The sequence below is a fragment of the Kogia breviceps genome, chromosome 20, assembly GCF_026419965.1.
Source record: "Kogia breviceps isolate mKogBre1 chromosome 20, mKogBre1 haplotype 1, whole genome shotgun sequence".
Classification (NCBI taxonomy): Eukaryota; Metazoa; Chordata; class Mammalia; order Artiodactyla; family Physeteridae; genus Kogia; species Kogia breviceps.
In genome coordinates, this window is record NC_081329.1 from 11,462,341 (window position 1) to 11,478,736 (window position 16,396).

A 16,396-nucleotide genomic window follows, 5' to 3' on the forward strand; every position below is an offset into this window, starting at 1 on the left:
ATGGATAAACAACAAGTTTCTACTGTATGGCACAAGGAACTGTATTCAATATCCTGTGATAAACCCTAATGGAAAAGAATATAAAAAAGAATGTATGTATGTATAACCGAATCACTTTGCTGTACAGCAGAAATCAGCACAGCATTGTAAATCAACTATACTTCAATTAAAAATAAATAAATTTTAAAAATAAATAAATAGGTCCTCATCCACCCAGAGTGACCATTTAAATTGGACTACTATTTGTTAAGTTATTGTACCTGGATCTTCCCGGGAGGAAAGCTGACCCTCAGGGGAATAGAATTAGATCTATAAGTCTGCTTGTGGGCTTGAAGTCGACTTTCAAGTTTGCTGGAGACTAACATTATCTATACTGTGTTCTGTCTGCAGTTCATCTGCTTACATCGCTTCTTACTGAATTCCCCCTCAGCCAATGTCCTTCACAAACACGAAGAAATCATCCAAAGAAACCCATTAAGTTTTCAGTCTAAAATGCTTACCATACAGAACATGTACATATGTGCTCTGTTCCAACGATTGTCAGATTTGCAAGATTAAAGTGGTATATAAGTCTAAATAACCTCCCATTGGCATGCAGTATATTGAAATATCTATTTTTGCTTTGAGAGACGTAAAGGTGTAGGAAAGGAGAGAGGTCAGACTCCAGCCCTATTTGAGTGTAAAGCTTACCTTTGCTCTTTACGCTATCAAAATCCAAACACATGATGAACTTTGGGACTAGAATATGGAAGTCATGGAATATGCAAACCTTGACGATCTCTGTCACAGCCATAACCTTTTTCAGGTGAGCCCTACAGATTTCTAGTGGAATCCTGGCTTTCATAGACAATTGAAGATACTAGTCATTATACTGGGGCTTAATAATAAAATGATAATCATAAATATCAGTGACTTTCAGGTAAAGCTTTGAAAACTCACAGGTAGAGGTATGGAAAATGGATTGGACAGGGAATGTTTCTAGTTTGTTTTTTCAAATTAAACATTATTTGATGGATACACTTGAAAATCCAAAACATCAAAACTTGAAATGTAAATTCTCTCTGGAAACTCTTTCTTTTTCCTTCATTTGGGAACGCTCAGAGAGCTTATTCTTACCGGTAAGTAAACATGATTGCATTGTAGTCATGATTCCAGTATAGTTTTGTGAGTTTTCTAAGGTCGGCACTTGGTTGGCCTCCAATCGGCAAATTCTATAAATCAGTGAAATTTTTGTTTTATGGTAATAGCTACTTTTATGAATAACTCTTCAGCTTTCCTTTTTTATAGCAGCGTAGCAAACCAGTCAATCACGAATTCTTCTAAATGAGCCTTCCCATTTTTTGAAAAATTTCTGTGTGACTAGTGCCCCCTGAGGTTGTTCAGCAGAAGCAGAACATTAGTAGGGTTACTAGCAGGGGCGTAGAAGCTTCTTTTAAGTTGCTCCTCTTATGTGTATTATATTGGCTCTCACGAATTGCAAATATATAGCCTGGGTTGTATCCCTAATTCAACTGGCACTCATTTTTGTTTTGTACAGAAACTACCTTAAATTTTTTTTTAAAAAAATCTGTTATTTTACCAGCCTTAAAAACCAACATACATTTGCATAAAAACCAACATACATTGCTCAAGAGTAGAACCTTAGACAAAAAGGAAACCACGCAGCTCAAAAATTAAATAATTATATTAAACAATACATCATTCAGAAGTAGTGTTATCTTTTCTGCCTTGATCACAATGGGTGCCCTCTGAAGAGGGTGACAAAAATGGGTCTGTGACTTACTCATACATGGACTCTCTCCCCTTGAGAACTGCAGGCCATTTCTAGTGGTTTTGTATTTCACTTTCATAGTTTTGGAAGGGTTGGGGGAACCTAAACTTCTCAGCTTACCCAGCTGTTCTAGGCTGTTACACAATGTTCTTTGAAGGTAATGGGGGTTTCCGTGGATCCTGCCCCAAAGTTGAGACTACTGATAGCTAACATTTATGAGCTCTCACTGTGTCAGGCACTGTTCTTCATACACTAAACTCATTTAAACTCACAACAACCCCCTGAATTTAGGTACTATTATTGTCCACATTTTGATGACAGACAGTAGAGGCTCAGAGAGGTTAAGCAAGTTGCCTAAGGTGATACCAGATATAGTAGTTCTCTAAAACAGTCATAGCAAAGTACAGGTGGCTTGTCTTACAGTCCTGGATGCTCCAAGTCCCAAATCAAAGTATCAGCAGAGTTGGTTGGATTCTTCTGAGGGCTGTGAGGGGAGAATCTGTCCCAGCCTCTCCCCTGGGCTAGTAATTAGCTGCCTTCTACCAGGGTCTCTTCACATCGTCTTTTCTCTGTGATGTCTCTATGTCCAAATTTCCCCCTTGTCATAGTGGCTTAGGGCTCACTCTAATGACCTCATTTTAACTTGATTATCTCTATAAAGACCACATGTCTAAATAAGGTCACATTCTGGGGTACTGGGGTTTAGGACTTAAACATATGAATGGGGGGTGGCACGCTTTCAGTCTCCACTGAAATTGCCATTTTTGTGGGTCAGACGCGGTTGAATATTGCCAGGATGATTCAACCTGACCTATTTCCAAATGACATCATTCAGGTCAGTCTTAGAAATACTATCACCCTTGATTTGCCTGGCACTGAGGAAGGGAGAATACTAAAGAAATAAAGTAAATGCGCTACAGCCTAGAGAATTTATACTCTCTTAAGAATGTATGTTCTTAATTATCTCAAAGTAGACAATGCTTAAACATGCACACAAAACCCTTTAAAAAAATATCAGTCCCTGTACAAAGGAATATCTGTGATTTTTTTTCTGGAATTTATATTCTAGCAAAGACAGCAGTTTGGGACTCAGTGACCAGATAGATGTAGAGCCTCTAAGCTTTCACTGGTGTATTTATTAGAGCTCTCTGGTTATGAATTTGAGAAACCACTTTCATCCTGCTGGCTTATGCCATCAGGGATGAAGTTCCCACCTGAATTTCACCAATCACTTTCAGGTTTGAAGGTGATGATTTCACAATTGGAGAGTACATCCTAAACAATGGTCAAGCCTAGTTGCCCTTTGATATAATTTATAAAATTAAGTTTATTGAGTAAACTTAATCTTAAAGTGAGTGTATGGATTAACTCCAAGTGTATGTGGTAGCCTCTATGTAGTTTAGATTTGTTTTTCAATACCAAGATGGCTCTTTCAACCCTGTTTCCCTAGTTGCTTTTATTGAAAAAGTCTTTTTTATAAATTTATATCATACTGAAAACGTTTTCTCTTCATTTAAAAGTATTCTGGGGCTTCCCTGGTGGCACAGTGGTTGAGAGTCCGCCTGCCGATGCAGGGGACGCGGGTTCGTGCCCCGGTCCGGGAGGATCCCACGTGCCGCGGAGCAGCTGGGCCCGTGAGCCATGGCCGCTGGGCCTGTGCATCCGGAGCCTGTGCTCTGCAACGGGAGAGGCCACAGCAGTGAGAGGCCCACGTACCGCAAAAAAAAAAAAAAAAAAAAATTCTGTCTTTGGGAATTCCCTGGCAGTCCAGTGGTTAGGACTCAGTGCTTCCACCGCAGGGGGCACAGGTTCAATCTCTGGTTGGGGAACTAAGATCCCACATGCCGGGAGGCCAAAAAAAAAAATTCTGTCTTTAACGATTCAGTTCAGTAAAGGTTTTTAACAACAGTAGCCACCTAACCCCATCTATCACCCATGTCTCTCTTCCCAGCCTTTATATTTTCCTGTTCTGTTGGTACTAATATTCCATAAGAGTTATCAGAGAAAACTAGGATTCACACTAAACTCAATGAACACCTGTGAATCCTGCTTAATTTCTATATGATACTACTTAGAGGCTTGCAGAGTTTGTTAGATTCTGTTTTAGTCCGATCGGGCTACTGTAACAAAATACCACGGACTGGGTGGCTGAAAGAACAGACGTTTATTTGTCACAGTTCTGGGGGCAGGGAAGTCCAAGATCAAGGCACCTGCAGCTTTGGTGTCCGGTGAGAGCCCTCTTCCTGTTTTGCAGACAGCCATACCCTCAAGCCACACAGAGAGATAGGGAGAGAGGGCTTAGTCTCTTCCTCTTCTCGTAACCCACATCACAGAGGCTGCACGCTCATGACCTCCTCTAGACCTCGTCACCTCCCAAACACCCCACGTCCTATTACTGTCACATTGGGGTTCGGGGCTGCAGGGGGACCATTCAGTCCAGAGCATACTTGCAAAACTCCGGAATCAACAACACGTCCCCTCTTCATTCTCACGAGTGTGTCCTTTGGGTTTCAGGTGTTCCCACCCCAAGCCAAGAAATTCTCCGGCATACGCTGAACACGCTGGTCCGGGAGCGGAAGATCTACCCGACTCCAGATGGCTACTTCATCGTAACCCCACAGACTTATTTCATAACTCCTTCCCTCATAAGAACTAACAGTAAATGGTACCATTTGGACGAGAGGATACCTGACAGGTCTCAGTGTACCTCTCCCCAGCCCGGGACCATCACGCCCTCTGCCTCAGGCTGCGTCAGGGAAAGAACGTTGCCCAGGAACCACTGCGACTCTTGCCACTGCTGCCGGGAAGATGTGCACGGCGTGCACGCGGCCACCCTGCAGAGGAAGCCCGCCAAGGACTGCAAAGACCTGTACTGCCCTCCTTCCCTCTGCCAGGTGCCACCCACTGAAAAGAGCAAAAGTACTGTCAACTTTTCGTATAAGACGGAAACTCTCTCCAAACCTAAAGAGAGTGAAAAGCAGTCCAAAAAATTCGGGCTCAAGTTATTCCGGCTCAGTTTTAAAAAAGACAAGACCAAACAGCTAGCCAATTTTTCCGCCCAGTTTCCTCCCGAAGAGTGGCCCCTGCGGGATGAGGACACGCCGACTACTATCCCTCGGGAGGTGGAAATGGAGATCATTAGGCGTATTAACCCGGACTTGACCGTGGAAAATGTCATGAGGCACACTGCACTAATGAAGAAACTTGAAGAGGAGAAAGCACATAGGAGCAAAGCCGGGTCCTCCGCCCATCACAGCGGAAGAAGTAAAAAGAGTCGAACTCATCGCAAGTCCCATGGAAAGTCTCGGTCGCACAGCAAGACACGAGTGTCCAAAGGAGACCCGTCAGATGGTTCCCATCTGGACATCCCGGGTGAGAGGGAGTATGACTTTTGCGATCCTCTCACCAGGGCTCCCCGGGAAGGCTGCTTCATCATCGAACACAAAGGTGATAACTTCATCATGCATAGCAATGCGAACGTGATTGAGTCTCATTTCCCCATGACCCCAGAATGGGACGTGTCTGGGGAACTGGCCAAAAGGAGAACTGAGATGCCTTTTCCTGAGCCTTCCAGGGGAAGCTCCCACTCAAAAGTGCACCGAAGCCACAGCCATACCCAGGACCGAAGGTCCAGGAACGAGAGATCCAACAAGGCCAAGGAGAGGTCCAGATCCATGGATAACTCCAAAGGTCCTCTGGGTGCTTCTTCTCTGGGCATGCCTGAAGACCTGGCTGAAGGCTGTAGCCAAGATGACCAGACCCCCAGCCAATCCTACATTGACGACAGTACTTTAAGGCCTGCACAGACTGTCAGTCATCAAAGGGCTCACATTTCGTCCACAAGCTACAAAGAGGTGTGTATTCCAGAAATAGTCAGTGGCTGCAAGGAACCTCCCAGTGCTTGCAGCCTCTTGGAGCCAGGCAAACCGCCTGAGAGTTTGCCATCCTTTGGTGAACTCAACTCTTGTCCAACAAAAACAGCTACAGATGACTATTTCCAGTGTAACACCTCCAGCGAGACGGTGCTCACGGCGCCGTCACCTCTGGGAAAGAACAAAGAGGACCATGACACTCTGACCCTGGCAGAAGGGGTGAAAAAGCTGCCTCTGTCGGACTGGCAGGCCCCACATCCCTCCAGGGAGCCTGTAGGACACAAGGAGGAGTCGCCAAAGGGGCCGGGCGGGGGCCCAGCGGCTTCGGGCGCTGTGGCCGAAGGGATTGCCAATGGACGCCTCATCCAGCATCACAGTGCCGAGCCCAGCAGCCTGGACAAGAGGAAAGAGATATTCAGCAAAGACACACTGTTCAAACCTCTTCACAGCACCTTGTCTGTAAACAGCTTTCACAAATCAAGTCTGTCCGTCCTCAAATCTCACCCGAAGACACCTGCGGACACACTGCCAGGCCGATGTGAGAAACTGGAGCCATCCCTAGGGACCTCGGCTGCACAAGCCATGCCAGCTTCCCAGCGTCAGCAGGAGTCGGTGGGGAACCAGGAGGCCTCTTTTGACTATTACAACGTCTCTGATGATGATGAGTCTGAGGAAGGGGCAAACAAGAACACCGAGGAGGAGAAAAACAGAGACGATGTGGGCACCATGCAGTGGCTCCTGGAAAGGGAGAAAGAAAGAGACTTGCAGAGGAAATTTGAGAAGAACCTCACCCTCCTTGCCCCAAAGGAAACCGACAGCGGCAGCAACCAGAGGGCCACCCATTCAGCGCGTCTGGACAGCATGGACAGCAGCAGTATCACGGTGGACAGCGGATTCAACTCCCCACGGTAGGAAGAGGCATCTCTCTGCACACACATACACCTACCGGGGCCTGGGGCTTTATAAAATAACTCGGAAGGTTTCTGATTTCACAGTCTCAGTTCTGTGAATGAGGGTTAAGAGTTGTGTGAGTTGTATTGTTAACAGCCTGTTTCTGACTTCTTTTTCAGGAATTGAAACAAATGTTTCTGCAGCTGTAGAGATCACCAATCTGGACTGGTGGGTTGGCTCCTTCCCATCCAATCTAAGACCAACATTTCCCAGTATTTTTCCTTTGATGTTTCTATTGCCACCATGCTGATAAAGGAAGGGTTTTTTAAAGGTCCTTCAAAAGTAGTAACTTTTTGAGTAGAATGAGTAGTCAGTGTGGAGGTGGGAGGTAGGGGTTGGGAATAACTTGATTGACTCAAGGATGGGGAGTCCTTCTAATGAGAATATAATAGCCAATTTCAAAACCTTTCCCGTGGATCTAGAAGCTTGTTACTATTTTAATCCCGACTTTTTATGCCGCCCTCACCCCTTGCTCTCATACACCTTCCTCTCACCGCTCAAAAGTCTGCAGACACATGGAACCTGTTCCCGTTACATAAGGATTAGGGGCCTGTGCTCCATTAGTTCAAAGCATATGCCAGCACTTTTCTTTCTCCCCCTGCAGAACTAACACCATTTAGGCATGCTGATCATGGTGCCTTCTTTTCAGTAGGTGCTGGTAATTCAGCAGAGGTTGACAGCTAAGAGTGTGCAGTGCCCGATGGCCACGTCCAATGCAGTGAAGTGGTTCAGGGGTTTCAAAAACAAAAGGGAGTCTATGCAACTTTCCTTTTTTCTCCTTAATTCTTCCTTCTCTTCCAAGAGCAACTTGGGACCTGATTCTGCTTCTAAATTCTACTCCAGATTGGTGACTCTGAGATGCAGAAATAACATTGAGAGATTGACATCTCCCATTAGTTGTGATTCCCAACTTTTTACAATATTTATTATTTTAACAAGTCTGAGATATGATTATGTAGTTCATATATTTATTTTAATTATTAAGAATTAAAATTAGTTATGTTGTAATCATTTCACTCTATCTGTGGATAAGGTGGGGACAGAGCATCCCCAGATCAGAATTGGGAATCGTTATTCTGTTTGTCCCTTATTAGGCCTTTGTTATTTCTTAAAGGGCTAGTTCTTTTTATTATTATTAATAATTTTTTTTTTTTTGGAATTGTCGTGTAACCTTCTTTTCCAAGTTAACACATGTGTGGAAGTCTAATGTCTAAACAGACCACAGAGGTGGCACTCTGGTTAAAGTGGAGACCGGGAGCCCCAGATCTCCTCTGCCCAACCCTCAAGGACCCTAAGAGACTGCAGGGGGCCATGGCACTCAGTCTGAAAACTACTGGCCTATTAAGTGACTTTTCTAAGACGTAATTTTTGCTAAATATTTTTAAATCCCAACTGAATCTTAACTAATTATTTTATATATTCTTTTCTCTCTACTTCCCTCTTCTACTCTTGTTTTTCCTCTTGATTTCCTAGTAGGGATACCAGATAAGCATAATTGAAAGTCTGCTATTGATGGTAGAAGTTCAGTACCATTGCTTATGGAAGGTGTGGGTCATTTGCCTGGACGTTATGCTCTACTGTTTCTTATTATATAGCCTCTCCCTGCCTGATGCTTCTCTGCACCAGTTTCCAGCAATTCATTTGGCCCTCTTGGCCCCTGGACCTCCACGGAGGGAAAACCGCAATACTCCAGAGCTAGCTGCTAAGGAGACCTTGAGAGTAGTGTAGTGGGTTCTAACTCAAAACCTTACCACTGCATAATATTGAAAGTTTTTTGTTTGGGAACAAGTAAAAAGAAATGTTCATATAATCATTGAACCAGTCTCTCCACAGAATATATTTTATTATCTCTAAATCTGGAGTACAGAATATGGAATTTATGAATGGGATTATTTCTTGAACTAAGCTTATTTGCATTGCTTTAATAATGTACTCAAAGTCAAATGCGTTGTCCTGGTAGAAGAAAAAGGTCTTCCTAAGGAGACAATCTTCACCCAGGAGCTATGTATCTGCCCACTGTTATTAGGTGGAATTTTCTCTACAGAAAAAGGTAGATCACCCGTAAATTTCATGCAGTTAGAGAATCTACAGAACAATTCCTAATTTTGCCCCTTTCGTAATTAATATCCTTTGGTTAGAAGCTGGGTGACAAACTTATTTTCTATATCTATTTTTAAACTACTTTAAAATTTTATTTTATCTTATTTGAAGTATCTCCCTATACTTCAATAAATTCACAAATTTACCTTTCTGATGTATGAAGATGGCCTGCGAAGGAGAATATTTGAGTTACAGGGAGTTTTATTCTCCAGTACGAGGAGTATTTTAGCCACACAGTATTATCACGCTGACACCTCTCCACCACTGCAAGATACAGGAATCTTAAGTGGGCCGTTTATTCAGATTTTTCAGTAAATAACTGACAGAGCAACTAAGATCTAACCTCCACCCCGCTGCCAAAAAAAAAAAAGAAAAATCAAAATCAAAAAAGATGATCTTCATACTGTCCGTCTGCAGTGTTGGCTCAGAGGACATGTTCAGCCACATTTGCAAAATTCTTCAGTCCCTCTTGTTGGGAACCAAAGGGCACTGAGAGAAGGAAACAAGGCAGAAACTTAAACTATGCAGGGAGATCTATATTGCAAATGAAAAATCCTGACATGCAAAGCCTGCTATTCCAAATCTGAGGCCACAAACCGGTTGATAAACACAGTATGAAAACCAGAGGGATTCAGGCTGCCAGGGATGTGTCTGCACAGTATGTACTGTGTGTACTGCATAGTGTACTGTGCCACCCAAGTGCGGGTCCGAGGGCAGCGTGTGCAGGAAGAGGAGCAGCAGGGCCTCTTGGTTCCGTTTTTCTGCCTATAAATTCCTGAGATGGCATTTTTAATGTTGTACTCCATCAGTTCTCTTTAAAAAAATAAGAAATTTTAAGTTTGAGGTCTGTTGTTACTGCTGACCTTCCATCTCCATGAGCTGTTTCACCATCACATCCACAGCCTTCCATATGGCTGTCACACATTGTACTCAGTGTCACAGCAATAATGAGCTATATCCTTTGGAAACACTGGAACGCTGTATGTATTTATCACTATTAATATGTTGGCCGTGGTCAAGGGCGGTCTGAGTACAGATAGCTCCTACTTTAGACCATCTGTTGCGATGATGTGTGTTGATGGTGCCTGGCATACAGTAGGGTCTTGATAAATTAAACTCCCGCCTCAGAAGCTGGTTTCAAAGTGGATCCCTGAGACCTCAAAATGCATTTTCCCATAGAAAAAAAACGGCATTAGTAGTGGATAGATTCCCAAGCCTACCCACAGTGGATACTTAATTCATCAGATGCCAGATGTGCAACAGAAGTAGCTTATGTTTCTCTAGCTTTTTGGTGTACAGATTCTTCATTATTGCTTATTTCTTCCTCTGAGTCACTCAGCGAGTAGGTATGACACACGTAACTCGCCCTATTTTAAAGATGAGGAAGTCAAATGCCATAAAAAGTTATTATTGTGGTTAAGAATGAAACGGAAGGAACGTGCCATGACCTCTGTGAGGTTCTACGTGTTTATTGCCCTTCTTCCTTCCTCCACCTGACCTTCAGTTGTAGTCCTGGAAAACCTCTGATGAATTTTCTTAGAGGAGGTGTAAAGCAGGTAAGTAGGTAAGTCTAGCACTTTCCATTGCTTTCGTGATGATGTTTTGGAGTATTCTTTAGGCATGCCTAGATTTACGATAAGCCTCATGAGAGAACTTAACTTACTTCTATGAATGTATTAACCTTCCAGAGGTGCCCTCTGCAGTCAGGAAGGGTCCAGCTGTCTTTCTGGTAGCCAGTGAACAAAATTCCTTTCAAACAATTAACTCTTGGGTTTTTGATGAGAAGCAAACTTAAGGCCACAAGGGGGTTAGGATGAAATAACCTGTCAGGAGTGGCTGCCACGGTATAATGTTCAGACAAAATTGCTTCCAGTGTAGGATGGGAATGAAAGTGAGCTGGTGAGGATGCCACTATGTAGTTTGACCTTAAATCAGTGATGGGGGCCAACATGTAGAATATTTTACGCATCTTGAATCTATCCAGTAGAGCGGATGTTTTGAGCGTCGTTATGGTTTCTTCCACGTCTTTGTAAGCTGACGTTCCTTCCTACCATTTTGAGGACCTTGAACATGAAACCCGTTCAGTTCTGATCACTCAGGCCAAGTAATCTTATTTCTGCTATTGCCCTACACATTTGACATGTTGAATGTTATAAACCTCCTGGAACAATAAAATAGCTTCAAGGATTTCTAAATTAGAAAAACTAAAAGAGAAATCGAAATACGAAAGCCTTTAAATCACCTCTGTTCTATAAGAATCCTTTAAAAAATAAAATATTTCTACCAAATCAATGTAAACAGGGAAACATCTAAGATTCCTTATCTGAAAATAGAATGTATTTTTTTACTATAACGTTATATGTTTGAAACAGAGGTATGAAGTGTTTAAAAAGAATTTTATTCCCATCAGTGTGGCATACTGGCTAGTGGCCTGCGTGAAGTTCACCGCCAAAGTCAAAACTCTGCTAATCAAGAATGAAAACAAAATCATCAGGGTAAAATGACAGAGTTTATTCAGGAGCAGTTCTATCAATGAGTTTCAAGCCTGAAATGAAATCATTGCCTGTGTCTATTTATGAAGACTATTCTTTTTTAAAAACAAACGCGATAGCCATCTGTCACATCAAATCTTGAAGGTGTTTCCTTGAGTGTGAAAGGCAAGGGAAGACATTTATTTAGCTGTATAAAAACCCTTTATTCAGTATGCTGCCGATTATAACATGTCTTGTGAAAGCTGCCGAAGTCCAAGTTGGAGGGGCATATGTGAAAAATCAGTATGAGATGGTATATACGTGACATGATGAACCGACAGAGGAAATCCATTAACTGCATCATTTGCTCTTCCTCTAGGGCTCAATATATAATTATTTATGTTCCAAACCAAACCAAACCAAACCAAACAAAACCTTTTTACTCTTGTAGCACTCGGGAGAGCCTGGCTTCCAACACATCAAGCATTGTTGAAAGTAGCCGTCGTCAGAACCCTACCTGGAGCCCGGCCCATGGTGGAGCCGGCCCGGCCTTCAATTTCCGAGCAAGTACGGACAGCCCCACAAACGAAGCTGAGAAATTACAGAAACCTTCCAGCTGCTTGCAAGCTTCTGTTACTAGTGTGTGACAGTCATCCTGCCTCAGATCTCCTGTCTCATTCGATACAGCCAAGTTTACGACACTGGGACTGATGTTTACATCTTTGGAAAGACAAGCATCTCAACGGCAGTTTTTGTGTTGACTTAAACTGTGCTGCTAAGTAGTCTAGGGCAAAAAACAACAGCAACAAAATCTTTATTTCAGAGTATTGCTTTTCACATTTATGGCTCTGTAGCAACAAGAATAGCAGTAGAGGTGATATGTATACTTTTGCTTCACTAATTGTAACTGAGCACACATAGGAAAGTCTAGACACTGTCCGTGTAATAATATGCATTTTCGATGTCATGCAGTTGCCAAGTCCATTCTAAAATGCCACAGATGTGCGTTGCTCCCAGTCTGTGACCAAACGGTGCCACAGAACTGATCCTTGACACTTCCCAAAACAAAAAACAAAACACAAAAAAACTAAGCCTCCACAAAATGTCAAATGCAAGGGTCTACCTTGAGGGAAATCAATGCCAAACTGACTAAAAGGGACCCCAGCCCTTTGTGTGTGAATCGTTTAGGCCCCAGTCATTTTGCACTGTGAGTTTTCGTGACAAGACTTTGCAGGAGCCCATGGAAGTGTGTCAGAAGGGGTCGTGATCCAAATACTGGGAGTGTTTGTTTGCAGGATTTTGCTTTTAAGTGTCACGGATGCTTGTCTGGTTTTCTTTAACCTTCCATAATCACAAACAGGGATATAGGCCTTTGAATCTGAAGTGGACAAAGGAAGGGTCTCCCAGCCTGGCTGGGGTACAGCACGAAGTGATGGAGGTGATGGGGACTTGTAAAGGTGTTCATCAGATACTGAAGGAAGATCATTTCCTCCTTGTGATACTTAACGGTGATGCTATCTTACTATAATAGATATGATAATTTGTTTAAAATCAAAATGTTCTTTGTGATACAAATGAAGACTACGGCCTGGGGACGTTATTCTTTCTAATGGAAGGACATAAATCTATTTTATGTAGTTTTAAATAGAATGCCTAAATTAGGCTGTGGGAGATAATTTTTAGTGGTTATAGGAAAGAGCAAATTTAGGGGGAGTTGAACTTCAGGCCTTTTATTCCTGGGAAGATATCTATAGAGAAAACTTTAAAATACTTTTTGATTAGAAATATACATGTGCCCATGTAATTAACAACAGAATGTGACCATTCTGCAAGGGTGGTGTAATCCTAACTTGTACGCCCCTAAAATTTATTAGAATAACAATTATGCATACATGAACTATGCCAGAGTAATGTTTACAGATACTGCGTAACCAATTTCAGGAGGAATTTTTAGGTAGATGTATAGTTTTTAGCCCAACTTATTTCAGAATGGTTTGTTAACATTTTGCTTTGGTTTACAATATGTCATGGTGAATACAAAGAAGGTTCTCAGCAGCAAAGGGATTACAAACAGTCAAGATTCAGCCTTCTAAGAAAGAGGCACCTCAAAGTTCCCATGTCTTATTTTATGAGAACCGTGGAATAAATCTATAGATAATGGAAAATTATTCACAAAAGGGTTACATGTGACACGAGTAAATGGCCTGGCAAAAAGTTTTATTTAGTTAAGTGGCGTGTGATGTTTGGAGCCATATACCGTAAAATATATATCCAAATATTTTCACCTCAGATTTCAGGAATTGGCATAGAATCTGTGAAACACTTCTGCTTCGGTATTAGGTTGAATCACTAGCCATCTGTTTAAAGAGTGGAGTCATATACACAGTTGAACTGTTTCTTGAAACATTTGGACCCTTCCTCATGCTTTTTCAGATATCTGGAAGTTGCACTGGGTCAAACTGGACTCATCAAGTTTAGTATAGATTCCTTTTTTTGTGCTTATAGTGAAACGTCAGCACGTTTCTTGGCAAACTCCCACACCTTTAAGATGCTTAAGTCAATTGGCTTTCAGTCTCATGCCTTATTTCCTCCAAGGCATGCCTTGATTGCTCAGAAATACACTTTTCTCTCACTGCTTAAGTTTGTCTGGGAGGAATGATAACATATCAAATAGACTATATACAGAGTCTGTTTCCTTGGGGAGTTGTAAGCCATGCAATTACTAAATTCTTCTAAATTCTTTTTTTTCCCCCAAACCCTGCCCTCTAGCGTCTGTCCTACTATCAGTTCATAAATAATAGAACCATTGAAACAATACATCAGCCTCTAGTTGATCCTCCTAAAGTAGCCATTATAATAATCAAATACTGTGTGAACAGGAAAGGAAAGCATTACCTTTAAGAGAAGCTTTAAAATATGAATTTATCAATATTTCACAAGAAATAGGTTTACAGAAGACATTGGAATAAAATGTGTACCACTCTTTGCCTGATGCTATGAGGTACATGATTTAAAAAAAAAAAAAAAAAAAAAAACTCCCTTAGACCAGCAGCCATTAGCATAGAAATGATGGACTTCAAAAAGGATATGATGTGAGCAGACGTTCCATGTAGAAATATGCCCGTCTGAATCGAATCAGGATTCTTGAACGGGGGAGAAGTGGTGGCAGGAAGCACATTACAAATATGACCCTAGATGGTCTGCAGTGATGCTCTCAGTGACCCAGTCCAAGCTTTGCCAGCATCCTTTTCCTCCAGGAAACGATAGCTTTGTGGCCCATGGCTGCTTATCTAGACTTCACTTAGAGTTTATCAACTGAAAGGTTTACAAAACTGAATCTGGTTGAATCTCTGTGTAGTGTTCAACTTTAAAGGGTCAACCCATCTGTCGGCATTTTGCACACGTATGTATTATTATGATACAGCATATTACTTTATGGTAATTTTTATTTTTACATATAACTACCTCCATAAATTTGATGAAGCGGCAGCAGTGCGTTCAAGTGTATTGTTCAGAAAAGCAAAGTTGAAAACTTTCTTAACCATTAGGCCATGGCGTTCTGTGTGTGTGTCAGTGATGGACTACGTGGACTTGTGACTGTTTCATTGCCATGGTTTTTCTCTGACGGCATTATTTCACTCTCAGCTGTAAACCTGTCTCTCTTCTTCCCCACAAAAGCACACTTGAATTTGTTATGAATGAAAAAGGAAGTTTAAATTTCTTGTCTCCCCTGCCCCGGCTCCTGCCCCCAGCCCCGGACCTCATTCCTGCTAGAGTTCTCTCCGGCGAAGAGCCAATTGATAAACATAATTTAGCAAGCTGTTTACTCCTATAAAATCGGATTTGAATTCTAGGTTTTCGGTCACAAGACACACCAGAAATTTGGACTGCCAACTCTGAAGCACTTTGGGCCTCTCTGCCTTCACTACTTGCATGCTACCATATCGAGCTCAGACTTAATTTGAATTAAAAGAGCTGTGCTTTGTATCCACAACTTCTGTTCCATAATCCGTATTTCATTTTATATATTTTGCACATCTCAGGGGACCTTCATAAGCATATGAAAAGGGGGGAAGGGGCTTCCCTGGTGGCGCAGGGGTTCAGAGTCCGCCTGCCGATGCAGGGGACGCGGGTTCGTGCCCCGGTCCAGGAGGATCCCACGTGCCGCGGAGCGGCTGGGCCCGTGAGCCATGGCCGCTGGGCCTGAGCGTCCGGAGCCTGTGCTCCGCAACGGGAGAGGCCACAACAGTGAGAGGCCCGCGTACCGAAAAAAAAAAAAAAAAAAAGTAACAAATGGCCACTTCTCCAGTGTTGTGAAGTTCAAGTTCAGGAAGCATCCATTGAAAGTTAATCTGGAGTCACAACAATCTGAACACCAGCTGTTCGCCAGTCTCCCTTTTTCATAACCCAACCAGCATTTCTAAAATATAAATTTAAATTATATTGCAGTCACCATGGGAGAAAAAAAAAAAAAAAAAACCTGTCCAGCGGTAACGAAAGCATTGTTTGTTTTTTAGGTTGGCACAGCTTTGTAAAATTCTACCCAGGATAAACCACTTATCACCACAAAGTGTACTTGAAAATAAAGTTTTTAACTTAAATGAAAGGCATATTGCTCACAGTACAATAGTGATCTTGATTTGAAAAGTCTTACAATTTATAACATGGGCAGTATTTGGAGCTTGGTTAAAAACCAACAACAACCTATGAGGACTTCGCCAACTCATTCTGGGATCTCAAAGTGCTTCCAAAGCATTCGGAGTCACAATTAACAAAGCAGGTCATATTTGTAATACCCATACTTGAAATGAATAAACAGAAGGAGTGACACAAGATTACCCAGAAACACAGTGGCAGCTATCAGTGATCTATTTTCTATCTGTTTGATAGACCATCATGAGAAATCACGAAATACAATGCTATTTTTCTGATGTGTGCTAATAAAGTCAAAGAAAACGAATACAACTTGATACTTTTGTCCATTTTCATTCAAAAAGTTCAGGGTGTTGGGAATTTTACAGGAATCCACCCAAATGCTATTGTGGTCCAAGGTAGATCACCCCTGTTTACAGTTTCATCTTGGGCTTCTCTAAATCCCATGCTAAAATACTGTCTTTCAGGAACACGACTGCTCCTGGCAGTGGGAGGTGCTGAAACAGAAATTTTCATTAAAAACGTCAAGTACTCTCCACAGTGCTTCTTAGCACAGCTGAAATTCAGTACACTATATT

The 16,396-nt window shown here is 42.2% G+C and overlaps 1 protein-coding gene across 12 annotated transcripts in view; it reads left to right on the top strand.

The window, feature by feature from the left end:
* Positions 1–16,135, top strand: part of STOX2 (storkhead box 2) — a 209,688-nt gene extending 193,553 nt beyond the window's left edge. For 10 of the 12 annotated variants that reach the window (XM_067022371.1, XM_067022375.1, XM_067022376.1 and 7 more), the window contains 2 exons: positions 4,286–6,551; positions 11,617–16,135. In XM_067022371.1, coding sequence (XP_066878472.1) covers positions 4,286–6,551; positions 11,617–11,812 — 2,462 coding nt within the window. In that variant the 3' untranslated portion in view covers positions 11,813–16,135. Of the gene's footprint in view, positions 1–4,285; positions 6,556–6,713; positions 6,763–11,616 lie in introns of those variants that run through there. The other 2 variants (XM_067022379.1, XM_059049573.2) reach the window with 2 other exon arrangements.
* The last annotated feature ends 261 nt before the right edge of the window (positions 16,136–16,396 follow it).